This window comes from Cryptotermes secundus, unplaced genomic scaffold (assembly GCF_002891405.2).
Source record: "Cryptotermes secundus unplaced genomic scaffold, Csec_1.0 scaffold358, whole genome shotgun sequence".
In the NCBI taxonomy this organism is placed as follows: Eukaryota; Metazoa; Arthropoda; class Insecta; order Blattodea; family Kalotermitidae; genus Cryptotermes; species Cryptotermes secundus.
Window position 1 is genome coordinate 1,539,502 of NW_019721523.1, and position 13,345 is coordinate 1,552,846.

At 40.8% G+C, this 13,345-nt stretch overlaps 1 protein-coding gene across 3 annotated transcripts in view; it reads right to left on the reverse strand.

Annotated features, from left to right (window-relative positions):
- Positions 1-13,345, reverse strand: part of LOC111875498 (tyrosine-protein kinase CSK) — a 106,733-nt gene that overhangs the window by 16,146 nt on the left and 77,242 nt on the right. For 2 of the 3 annotated variants that reach the window (XM_023871796.2, XM_033755838.1), the window contains 6 exons: positions 6,411-6,503; positions 5,056-5,213; positions 4,398-4,617; positions 3,394-3,528; positions 2,789-2,925; positions 1,394-1,561 (listed from right to left, as the gene is read on the reverse strand). In XM_023871796.2, coding sequence (XP_023727564.1) covers positions 1,394-1,561; positions 2,789-2,925; positions 3,394-3,528; positions 4,398-4,617; positions 5,056-5,213; positions 6,411-6,446 — 854 coding nt within the window. In that variant the 5' untranslated portion in view covers positions 6,447-6,503. Of the gene's footprint in view, positions 1-1,393; positions 1,562-2,788; positions 2,926-3,393; positions 3,529-4,397; positions 4,618-5,055; positions 5,214-6,410; positions 6,504-10,908; positions 11,012-13,345 lie in introns of those variants that run through there. The other variant, XM_023871797.2, reaches the window with a different exon arrangement.

The following is a 13,345-nucleotide window of genomic DNA, read 5'->3' on the forward strand; positions in this document are numbered from 1 at the left end:
CCGACTATGGAAAATTCGGACCATCTTTAACACTCTCAATGATGCATATGAAAAATATTATAATGCTTCCAAACATTTGGCCATAGACGAGATAATTGTTAAATTCAAAGGGAGGGTGGATTTTAGGCAGTACATTCCTAAGAAACACAAACATGTCGGAATCAAAATCTTCAAAATTTGTGACACCGATAGGTATACTTATGGCACAATGGTTTACCTAGGAAAAGACTGGACACGTGCCGACCAAGACATGACAGCGACACATGCTACAGTTAGGGACCTATGCAGACGTACTGAGGGCGTAGGTCACAAACTGTACATGGACAATTTCTTTTCATCACCAGACTTGTTTGACAAACTGATGACAAAGGACATAATGTGCTGTGGGACAGTCAGACCTAATCGGAAGGGCTTGCCTGACGATTTTCGATGAAGAAAATTTTGACTAAAGAAAGGTGACATTCGTGTTAGGGTGAGACGGAACTTGACAGCACTAGTTTGGAAGGACAAACGTAACGTTTACATACTAACAAACATGCACTGTCCTCCAGCAGAAGGCAGTTTCTGTGATGAGCATGGAAATGCCATCAAGCCAGCAATTGTTGCTGACTACAACACGCACATGGGTTATGTCGACAAAGCGGACAGAATGGCAAACAGTTATAGCATCAGTCGTTGCACCTGGAAATGGACAAATAAACTATTTTTCCATCTCCTAGATCTGACGATTCTGAACAGTTTCATCCTGTTGTCATCCTGTGGCGCGAAATTGTCACACAGAGAATTTTGTCTCGCCCTTGTGCGCAACATACTGGAACATGCTGCAAGGGGTCCACCTTGCCCTCAACGGTTCATGGGTCGACCTCCTGCTGTGTCATCGGCGATATCTCGATTAGAGGAGGCCACTCGACATCACTGGCCGACTTCCTCTAATACGAGACTGAGGTGTCATGTGTGCTCTTCGCGTGGGAAACAGTTACATCCAGACAAAGTGCATGAATTGCAACGTCAGACTCTGCATTTCCGGATGTTTCCAACAGTACCACACAAAAGCAACATTCAGTTAGATGACACAAGAGGGAAGACTGTCTACTTATAAAGTTGGTGCCCAAAAATAATGTAAGTAGAACCAGAATTTCTATCTTAAAATTAGATTTTAAAATACTATGCGCACGCGTGGACTGCGCGTACCCATACGGTGTCGCACGGCCACTCGGCTGCACTTTAAAGGTCTCCATATGGTGTCGCTAGGCTCTTAAAGGAAAAACTACATTCATTATCATAAAACCATTATGTACTGGTATCATACTTCCAGATCTCATAGAGCACTTCCTTAAATCAGTAAAAACAATATCACTGTTTCACCATTACCAATACAAATACTGGTTCTTACAATGCAAAGTTAATCTGATCCTTTTTGGTGACATGAAGTCGTCCTCTTGATCTCAGGTAGTCAACTAGGCTGCCTTTACTCATATACTCCGTCACCAGATAAATGTGTTTGTTCTTATTATTAAACACTAAGCCCAGTAGTTGCACCAGGTTCTCATGCCTCAGTGATCTGAAAAATACAAACATACTGTATTATACACTGTAGCAATTATTGTTACTAACCTCTTCTTTCAGTACCAGCACTGACTGCAAGAATTACACCTCAGATTCAAGACCAGAAATATTATAACAACATAGCAGTAATGCTTCTGGCATGTACTTGGAAGTGCCTGGTATGAATCTCAGACAAGACACTAACTATCCTGACAAGTTTTCATGCCTTTTCTCAGTCTATCCAGGCAAATACCTTAAATTAGGCCACAAATGTTTCCTTCCACATCCTTTTTAATTCATTAGGCACTAAAGCATTTAAGTTATTATTTAAATACAAAATAAATACAGCCTCAAGCCTCTTTTGTGATCCTCTAAAGGTTTGTGACAATGTTTTTCATTACAGAATTATTGCATTACAAATTGTCAGCTCTATTCTACTACATATGAATTACATAACATCTCAGAAGTTGGATCTGCTGCCATCATCAGGTGTAAAAAAGGAACAAATCCTATTCATTTGGGTCCATATGAAAGAGTCAGCCTCATTCACTTCCTCTGTAATAAGGTATTTTCAAACAGAGTGCTTGTATTTCAGCAGTACATACAATAAGATTTCACAGAGTTCTAAAGGAAGACAAAATTGATAACAGTAAATATTATTATACCACTTGCAAATGAAATGTCTCCATTTAACCACCTGGCCATTCCAAGAAACCACAAAGGTCACAAAATATAATTAATGCTTAAATAATAATTAAATGAAGAAATCCACTGTAACATATGTAAAAAAACAACAACAAAAACGTGAAATTAACTGAAGCTTACCTACCTACTTTCCTGTAGTATTCCAAGAATGTTATACAAACCAAACATCATAATTTCTCAATTGTCAATATTAAGAAATCCCTGCTTTGTAAACCATTACATAACTGGTCACCTAGTGTTTGTTCTTGTCTCTACAGAATGGGTTATGATGTGTCCTGTGACTGATAATCCCAACAACTGTGAAGTTTGTGGTGTTGTCCACTTCTTTCATCTAAAAATATGATTGCTGCAGAAATCCATCGGAAATTATACGTTGTTTCATCCACTACTCTCCACAGGATTATCAGAGTTAGGCTAGTCTGTCACAAGTTTTGCACAACATGGGTTCCTAAAACGCTAACGGGTTTGCACAAAACAAAGAGAATAGCTTCAGCTTTGACTTTTTGAAAGCTGTTTAGTAACTGTTTAATAAACTTACGTCATCAGAGAAGCTTCAGCAAGAAACTTCTGTGCAGCTTCACTTGAATCCTTCAACATTTTCACTGCTACTTTGTCACCTCTGAGAATTCCCAACATCACATCACCAAATTCACCTTTTCCTATTGATTCCCTTAGCTGGAAAAAAGAGATTGAAACCTATGCCATGATCAATGCAAAAATTAAAATACTGGAACCAGGAATACAAATTAGATAATTACTTCATTTTTAAATTAACCTCCAAGACATATCTTCGCATGTAGCTTGTCACTGTAGAGTTTACTGGTAGCTCTTACTGCAAGCAGAAATGCTGCTATTTTCTAACAAATGTTATGCAACATATATTAATACAAAACCTCAATACTGTGCATGATATGTGATGATTCATGTTTCAGTCAAAGTGTTTGGGCTTTGTAGTCAAGAAATCGAATTAAAAGTAATACAGAATGAATCAGAAATTAAAAGCAAACTTCATGGCCACAGTATTTGTCTTCCTTTTACATTTCCATTTTGGAGAATTCAAAACGACATACTGCTTTCTATATTTATATGTAAAACTGGTCTCTCCAATCTTCAAACACCTTTGGATTTTATAACATTACACACCTCCAATTCATGTTCCTGGATCACCCAGCCAGCTTCTACAAAAGCTTTGGTATCCACACAGAAATCTTGTTTCCCTTTCTTTGGCAAACTTTTTGTCAGCTGTGTACACAGACCATCTGCATCTTGCTCATAATGCTAGAAAAGAAAGTAATCAAAATTACTCACAACAATTAAAAATACTGGTATTGTAGTAATCAGAGAGAGCATTTTGGAATGAAAATTGTGACAAAATCTTGTTTTATTTTGGAGCCAAATTTTCTGAAAACATGGCAACTGCACAAGCCATAACTCATCATCATCAGTAATCTGTCAGACGACAGGTCCACAGTCTCTTCCAAAACAACTCCTCCACTTAATGCGATCTAGAGCTTTCTCCTTCAAATGACAGTATCCTCTTCTGTCCCCAAGGTCATCCAGCATCTTCTTACGTCTTCTTCCTCGTCTTCTTGTCACTTCTATCCGCCCATCTATCTTTCCTTCGATAGCTTCTTTTAGAAGGCAGTTTCTGCGTAAAACATGACCAATCCAATTAGCTTTCCGTTTTCTTATTTCGTGTAGGATATTCCTCTGCTCACTGACTCTAATTAACACTTCTTCATTTCTCACATAATCGGTCCAACTGATCTTCTCCATCCTTCTCCAACACCACATTTTGAAACTTTCCAGATGTATGGTATGAAATGTTCTTAGCCCAGCGGAGTGTGGTAATGAAGAAAATCTCAGTTTAGCAATTGACTGGCAAGTTAGCACCATGTGCCAACACAAAAAACCAAAAACAATGTCCCATATTTTAACCCCACTCATTTTTCTCCTGAACAGATAAATGTGTGCATTGCAAACTTGTCACATGAACTGCTTCTTTCCTTATACATATTAGTTTTTGTCATGAACATATTCTGTAACAATGGGAATTAAACCATAAATGTCCAAGCATACTATTCAATCACACAAATTGTATACTTTATATTCAAACAGCTTTTAACAACAAATACTAATTTCTATACCTCCACAAGCTGTGACAGATTCTCAAAGAATTCCTCATCATCAATTGTGAGTTGGTTGTCTTTGTATTTGACCCTGTAATGTTCAACTTTTCCCTGGTAGCAAACACACAATGTGTAGTCACCAGGGAAGTTGGTTGACTCTCGTACCAGGAACAAGCCATCCTCCTTCGGTGACAGGAGCTGCTCTGCACGATCACGAGATATTTTCCCATGAAACCAACTGCAAACAAGTAACTACACTTCATCCTCTCATCATGGAAGCCACACAAGATTCAAAATCTGGCACAAGGTGTCAATATGAATAAAAATTGACATTCATAGAATTAATTTTATTGCTGAAGAACTGCTTATCGGTTTTTAGATGTCACTATTCTTTGTAATCAGAACACACAGGTCAGTACTTAGCAGTGTAATTAAATATATTTTATTAATATGGTCAGTTTTCTAGAAAATAAGTTCTTCTAAATCACACTTGAAGCAATTACAATGTGTGCGAGCTGAATAATCAAACAGAAGTTTTCTGAAGAAAATGTTAAGACGCAGACTTACGGCATTGCATTAAGCTTCACCTCTGCCTTAGAGGTGAGCAATTACAATGTGCATGACCTGAATAAACAAACAGAAGTTTTCTGATGAAAATGTTAAAACTCAGACTTACGGCATAGCATTGAGCTTCACCTCTGCCTTCTTCTGAGCAAAGGTGGGTGAAAGCTTGTTGTCCATGATTGCAGGTGTTGCACCTGAATGTTTTGAAGGGAGGAACCAGCAGCTTCCAGGGTCCTGAAAGGGACCCACAATGGAAACCGGCTGGTACCGCTGAAAATGGCAATAAAAAAGCGTATATCCAACCAGTCTATCAAATTGGATTCAATATCATTCTACTGGTTGTGCCCTGTTGATAAGTGAACTGTGCCAACATTTTAGACGTATCTTCAACAATTATGGGTTGGGAACGTCATTCACATGTTAGATCTATATCCTTCATATAAAACAGTGCCTGTACTGAAAGGTTGCAGAATAAAATACAGTAATAATTACAAGTGACAATGAATACATTATTTAAATTGAGTGTGCCAGTCAAAGAAGAAGGAATGGAACATACAGTTGGCTTCAAATATAATGTACTGTTCAAGTTATCGTGAATGTTGACAGTGTCACTGACTAGTTTCTGGAGGTAACCAGATGAAATACAGACTGGAAACTGGCCATACTGATTGATACCTTTTGTCATTTACATCAGATTCTCCAGGCAAATGGCACAATAATATCTTACATGAATTGAAATGGTATCCTTTCACATCTCCCTGCTTTATATCTGACAGTCACAGAACTACACCTCATTCAACACTATACTGTAATCCTAATTATCTGCTATATGAGTGTCAAATCATTAATCACAGAAGAAGTCAAATAATCCCAAAAAATAGGCCACGCCATAGTTCAAACGGTTAGTTGCTGGCTTCCCACTGCAATGGCCCAGGTCTGGTTAAGTGGGATTTGTGGTGGACAAAATGGCGCTGGGGCAGGTTTTCTAAGTACTTAGGTTTCCCCTGCCAATCTTCATTCCACCAAATTCTCCATCATCATTATCACCGGGGCAGGTACAATAGGCCAATCAGTAGGCGATGAGCTGAGTGGACCCAGCTGGACTCCATCCTCCACTTAGCGAATTAAAAAAAGCTCAAAAAATACTTTACTTAGGCACACCAAGTCAAGATGTTTATTTTAGGCAAGTCAGAACAGGGTATATAATATGCTTTTGAATCAGTATGATACCAGGGATTTTATTAAAGATTATTAAATGCTCAAGTCACAAGCATATTTCTTCCCACAGTAGTGAAGTCTCAATGAAAGAAGAAGTAACAGATCTTTTAAATTATAAATCAATAACATAACATCTGAATCGTTCAAATTAGTCCAGCTATTACTGGTAGAAACTGTAAGAAAAAATAATTTTTTCTGAGCTGATAAAATAAAAACCTGAAGACACATCATGAATACAGGAAGTTCTACCTGTGTCAAAGCTGTGTTCTGCAGATTCTGGCTCATCACTGCTTTTCTCCATACAACACTTCAATCCATAATTCTTCACTTGTGGGTCATTATCTGAAAAGTTAGAAATATATATATATATACACACACACACTCTACACACACAATACAGGATTTGTTGCTACATTGTAGCACATTTTGTGCCACATTCCAAAATAACTTAATTACAATGATACATACTTACTATACTTAATAAGTACATACTGGCATTCCTATGTCCCTGATGCAAGATTCTGAAGACAAGTTTCATGCGAAACATCTAACGGTGAATGATAGGAATTTAATAATACGAAAAGCATGTCAATTCCTGATAGTTCTTCTGTCCCTGACATACAACTTTCATTAGAAACATTCCGTGGAAAATGTAAAGTTACAAACTAAATAATTTCACTACTGACGTTTCTTCTACAAAATGTGGACAAAAATAAACGTTAAAGAAGATACAAGATAAAGCTATCCCTGTGACAGGCCGTGGAGGCCCAGAGGATTCTGAGACGTCGAGGCTAACACACTTTCTAGACAATCGGCTCATGGATGGCCGTAAGGTTGTCAGCCTTACGCGACGGCCGCCCTTTAACCCCAGAAAGATTCCTGGTATTCATTTCTGTTAGAGGCTGAGTCAACCACAGGGTCACAGTGCGACTGGAAGGATTAGGTCAATTGAAAAGTCCAATGACCTCGTCGGCAATCAAACCGCGACCTTCCGGCTTGTAGCACAGTGTCTCAACCAACTATTCTACCGCGTGCACCACAAAAATAAACATACTACTAAAATTGCGTTTTAGATGATGAACATGTTTTGAGGCACCCTCTGTCTAATATTTCATGTGTTACTTGTTCCGTTCATTAGCCCACAAGTTTGAGAATCAGAAACATAATTTATTCCTTTCCACGCCCAGTTTCTATTGGCTAGCTCACAATATGCCGATCACAGCGGCATGAACTATCTTCGCCCGCTCGAATGCTGGGGTCGTGGGTCCGAATCCCACTCAAGACATGGGATGTCTATATGCGTTTATTCTGTGCGTAGGTAGCGGCCTTGCGACGGACTGATCACCGTCCAAGGAGTCCTACTGACTTTGCATAGGATTAAGAAACTGAAAAATCGGCCAGGTCCAAAGGGCTGTAAAGCCACAGAGAGAGAAAGAAAGAGAAACAGTTCTGAATACAGAAGTGTTCTAGCATGTATATCTAATCTATTTTACCTAATCCAGCTCAACGTAACCTGACTATCTAACGTAATCTAACTATCTTAATCTAATCTAGCTTAGAAATTATGTCCACGGCACGGAAACAGTTAAACTATTTAAAAAGTACAATGACGAGTAAAACTGTTAGGTCCGATATCAATACTTTAATTCTGTAATAATTCTATTTAGTTCAGTGTAAAAACGTATTAGAGGATTGTGTCTTGTGAGGTAATAAGAACACTGCTGCCCATGTGGACGTGAATAACATCTGTTAGGGAAATGTATTCGTCTGTGTCCAAATCAGAAAACAAGGAAGTCAATGACTGCAAGAGCCCATTCCATTTTAGTGCAAATTCTATTCAAGGTGGAACTTACGGGCCAGTTGAACTAATTACGCCAAGAACTATTGTTGCATTTAAACAAAGCCGCGGGTGACCGACGAAATGCCGCGACGCTATAAGGCGGCAATACCAGATGTTACGCTTGAATTTAACTGTCTACACAATCAACAGTAATCCCTTCGACTTGGCGACACCGCACATCACCATTCTTCTCTTGCCAGAAATAATCGAACACCGAGTGAAAGATCGTCTGTTCAAAATCTGACGTTAGGGGTTCTTACTCTTCCGTTCATTTAACGATGTAACTTCACTAACGCCACAGAACCACAAGATAAACTTTATTCCCCCTTCAAATATATTAAGTTGTAAAAAATGCAACAGAAGGAGTACAGCAACAGGCAATAACGAAGACTGGGTGACTAAATGCTTAGCTTTGGATTGCTTGCCACTGCGCCAACAACCAGCCACCTTCTTTCTTAAAACATAGAACAGTAAAAAATAATCGTTTTTACTAAAAGCAGGTTTGAAACGACTGGTAAAGTTATGGCTGTGTCTAATAATCACTTATGACGTTGTGCAAGCGGCCTCCGTAGTCTAGGGGTAACGTTCCCACCTCATGACTCGTAGTACGCGGGTTCAAATACCCGGCGGAGGTCGTAGAATTTTTAAGGGCGGAAAAATTCAGGTAACAAGTCCTCCGGGAGGGACTTTAAGCCGTGGGTCCCGTGTCGTAGCTTTACGGCACGTAAAAGAACCTCATATCTCCAAAGGAGGTCACTAAGCAAAATTGCGGACGTTTGCCGCCCAACAGCAGTCTCTAATACCTCCGGTAGATGGGGGAAGCATTATAGATACTTCTCAGCCAGTAGAGCCGGTCTCGCTGGCTGGGCGGGACTGATGGTAAGCACCAATACCGGTAGGATATAGAGGCTGGTAGAAATCATAGAGGGAAGCACAATAGACCACTACAGGTCTACGTGCATGGGGAAACCCACCCTCTCTAATAACTAACTAACTATGACGTTGTGCAGGGGAACAAAATCCCCAACATCCTCGTCAGGAATAAAATTCGCAGTCAGTGATTCTACGTAGTTAATATGTCCAAAGGAACACAGACGACCGAGTCAGAGAACAAAATCCTTCAGAAACTGAGAGTCGTCTAGCCGGTCAATACATCCCTGAAAGTTCAATACCGTGCTCACAACAGCCTGCAACTGTAAATTATTCTGAGCCAGTTGAATCCAGTCTGTATCATCACACACTAATCCTATAAAGCTTTACACCTTGTGAGTCCAAAACTAAAAACGTGAAGACGGCGAGAAATTCTGAGGAAGTGTCCGATAAATTTAATGCAGACAAATCCTAATTTAAAGGAAAAACTAATAATAATCCATATGTTTGCAATTGCGAGCAATAAAATCCGACTCCACTGGTACTCGACTACATGACATCTGTGAGCGAGGATCAGCACGCTAACGTATCATCTGAACTGAGTTTTACTGTTACAACATACATTTGCATTACCTAAATACGACATAACAAAAACACGAGATTTGTTAGGACTAAATAAAGTCTGTTAACAGAGAGGAGTCTTTAAAGAGTCCTGCCCGAAGTCCTTGCTTTTATGATTTCATTAAAGTTGTCAGTATCTAGACCACCGCCCCCTTGGTTCCATAAACTCACCCCCCAGTGCCCACTGCCCTGCCCTACCCTATAAAAAGCATTCTTCCGAACAGGGGTTTGCACAAGCCACTAAGGAAGATGATCATAATAGAATCAGATACCACATTAGTAACTACTTCACTGTTAATAAATTTTAATGCTTGATGACGTGGTACCAACTTCCCAATAATCAGAATTACTAGATTTTCAAGAGGTTAGCTCTTTCTAAGGGACCCAATAGAGTAGGTGTACTCCCCCTCACCTGAGGACGGACAAAGTCCAGAACTCCAGTAATTCTGAGTAGTATACGCCACCGTCAGAACCCTTCAGAATCTGCCAGCTTCCTAATGTCTGGTCGAAAGTCACTTCAGGCTGGTTCCACACGAGCGCACAACATGCGTCCGTTGTAACGAACGTACTATACGATGGACTTGCTGAGGACTCCACACAGTTGCAGAATGCGGTGCGTAGTTTTTTGTCTGCAATGGAGCCAAAAGAAAGCGTAGCATTCGCCTCTCTTGTTTATTTCTACAACGGACGTCACGACGTTCGTTACAACGGACGCATTTTGTACCCTCGTGTGGCCCCAGCCTAAATCAAAGAAGAGAAGAGCGCGGTCGGAGGGGCCCACCTCCACCGTTCCCGCTAGGTAACGCCACTGCGCTCCCAGAGGACAGGAACCGCTGATCTAGACTATATAGCGTTTGAATGGCAGGATGTCGGTAAACAATAAACTGGAAAGAAGCGGTCGTAGCATAATCGAGTGTTAACCCGGAATTACACTGGAGGGTCTGATGAAAGCCACGAAAAACCTCCATCAGAATAGCCACGGCCCCGGCAACGATTCGAACGTAGCACCTCCTGAATACAGGTCTAGACGGCTACCGCTACTCCACCCTGCTTTGTTTAAGTCCCTGTTATTTGGCCGTGCCATAGTTCAGGTGGTTAGGTGCTGGCTTCCCACCGGGGAGGCCCGTGTTCGAGCCCGGGTAAGGTCATATGGGATTTCTGGTGGACAAAGTGGCAGTGGGGCAGGATTTCTCCGAGTACTTCGGTTTCCCCTACCAATCTTCATTCCACGAATTTCTCCACAATCACCCTCATCTATCATCTGGTGCTGGTACAATACACCAATAGTGGCCGCAGTACCAAGTGGACTGCGTCTCACACCACTATGAATAATAAAAAATAATAATAATGAAACTAAGTCCTTGTTAGTTACTACAAACGATACATTATTAATGAGCTACACAGAAAATGAAATACCTAAGTTAACCCTCAGGAACGAGAGTTTGCAGCAGCAAGTTTCTTCACTCCCAACGCGCCTCTGGTCCTCATAAAAGCAAGAACTTCCGCAAATTAAGTAACAAAATACACCAGCTCCAAGTGTTTACCACGTTCAACTCAAAAGGTGCACGGTAACCTTCCTGCAGCGCTACGCTTCCTTTCTGTTCACCTTACGTAACACAGCATGCAATGTTCTGCACAGCATACAAATGCGCTGTTCCTATTCTAGCATGGTCACACCACAAGCGTCAGAGCACTTGCAACCATTTCGCAAAGGAAAAATAAAACTTACGGCAAACATAAATTTTTGCTGGGTTATTCTGTTCAAGATACATTTTATTTTTATGAGTTGTCTGAACGATGTCCATGAAATAAATGCATACAGAACGCATATAGGGCCGGTCGTGTCTCTGTTCGCGTGTTTTGATTCCAGTATCGCTGGACGGATTCTGATGGAATCTGATATGGCCACAATGCCTTTGGAGGCTATCCAAACTCGTACTTTTTGTCTACACCAGTAATAGCTACGAGATGTCTGCACGAACGTCTGAAGTAGAAGCGACACAAACAACACCTAATACAGGATCCGGAAATTATGCACAGCAACAAAACTTCTAAAACAAGCAATTTTTACGGTACTTTTTTCTGTAAATAATAAGACGATAAACTGTCGATTGCAAGAAACCTATCCTAAGCTTTCGGTTTGACAGTTCTAACTAATTAATCACTGCAGTCTGTCTACGGCTCTACAGACCTTTTGTTGGACCTTGGCCGCTTTTTCAGTTTCTTAATCCTATACACAGTCGGTAGGACTCCTTGGACGGGGGATCAGCCTGTCGCAAGGCCGCTACCTACAAACACAACACAAACACAGAATAAACGCAGACATACCAATGCCTTCAGTGGGAACGGAACCCTCGATCCCAGTGTTCGAGAGAGCGAAGACATTTCATGCCTTAGACCGCGCGGTCACTGTGATCGGTAATCACTGGAGACAGGAAAGTGAAATGCGGTATGCATAAGACAAATTGTGTTAAATACTATTTTTGCCAATAATTAAAAACAGCGAAGGCGGGAATTTCTGGCGTCACTTGCGAAAAATTTAACAGGGAGCTACATAAACATTAACTTGATGCTGTTAGTGTATTCAAGGGATGTACGTGTATTTCTAACGGCTAGGAGGGTTTCAAATTAAAACGTACAAAGAGCGCATGTGGCAACGTCGTGTATTTCGGTACGGAAATTTTACAGTCTTGTTTACTTCAATGTAACTGCAGAGCTAATACACGGATGAAGAAGAAAGCCAAGGAGGCATATTTAAACGTCCAGATACTACAGACATTAAGGAGAACCATGAGGATCTCGTAAGTAGCTATCTGGGGTGGTACCTGAACTCAGGATTTCCAGTCTAATAAGTGTTATCCGTCAATATGAAGTTCGGATTCAAATTTAGTAATGTAACATGACGGTAATTGAAGAGTAGGAGTAAAAAGTTGGCACCAATGCATGGATCAGCCTCTTTAAAGTAGCAGCACTGTTTAATGCCTGTTATTTATTAAGCTGCGTTATAAACACATGTACCGGCTGCAACTGAGGAGCCGGGATAGCGCAGTCGGTATAGCGACTGGCTACGGGCTGGACGAACGACGGGTCGGAGTTTGAGTCCCGGTAGAGTCAAGATTTTCTCTTCTTCACGTCGTCCAGACCGGCTCTGAGGCCCACCCAGCCTCCTATCTGATGGGTACCGGGGGCTCTTTCCCCGGGAGTAAAGCGGCCGGGGAGTAAAGCTGACCACTCACCTCCAACTAGTGCCGAGGTCAAGAAAATATGGATCTATACATCCACTCACCAATACGCCTTCATGGCGTAGTGCTTAATTAGTTAAGCACAGGGCCAACTTTACCTTTACCGGCTGCAACTAAATTGTAACAAAAACCTATAAAGACCTCCACTGATTATACGGGAGGGAGTTCTTCATGAGAAGCTGACGACAGCCTGGTCGATAAATGAATTAGTCTTCTTTTACTGAACCCAAATCCCGTTAAATGAATTTTTCTTTAAAGACCAACTGAAATCGTATCCTCCCTCTATCCTCATGTCTTGCAGGTCGTCCTTCCTTTCGCGATCTCCTACTGAACTCTGTTTACGCATATCTGATCTACATCACACGTTCCACGCCCACCGTCTGTCTATCTCATACGTGTATATGTGCATGTCATGAAAAGTTTAAATCAATTTCTAGAAGCTGCTGTCAAATTTAACTGCCGTTCCCGTAAGAAATATGTTTTCTTCATCTTCTGCACTGGAAACAAAAGAATGAAGCGATTTGGAACGAGATCAAAAGGACAGTGGGGATAAAAAAACAGAATGTAANCTACCCTGAAGATGGAGGCGATACGTTCCTCCGAAACGTCGG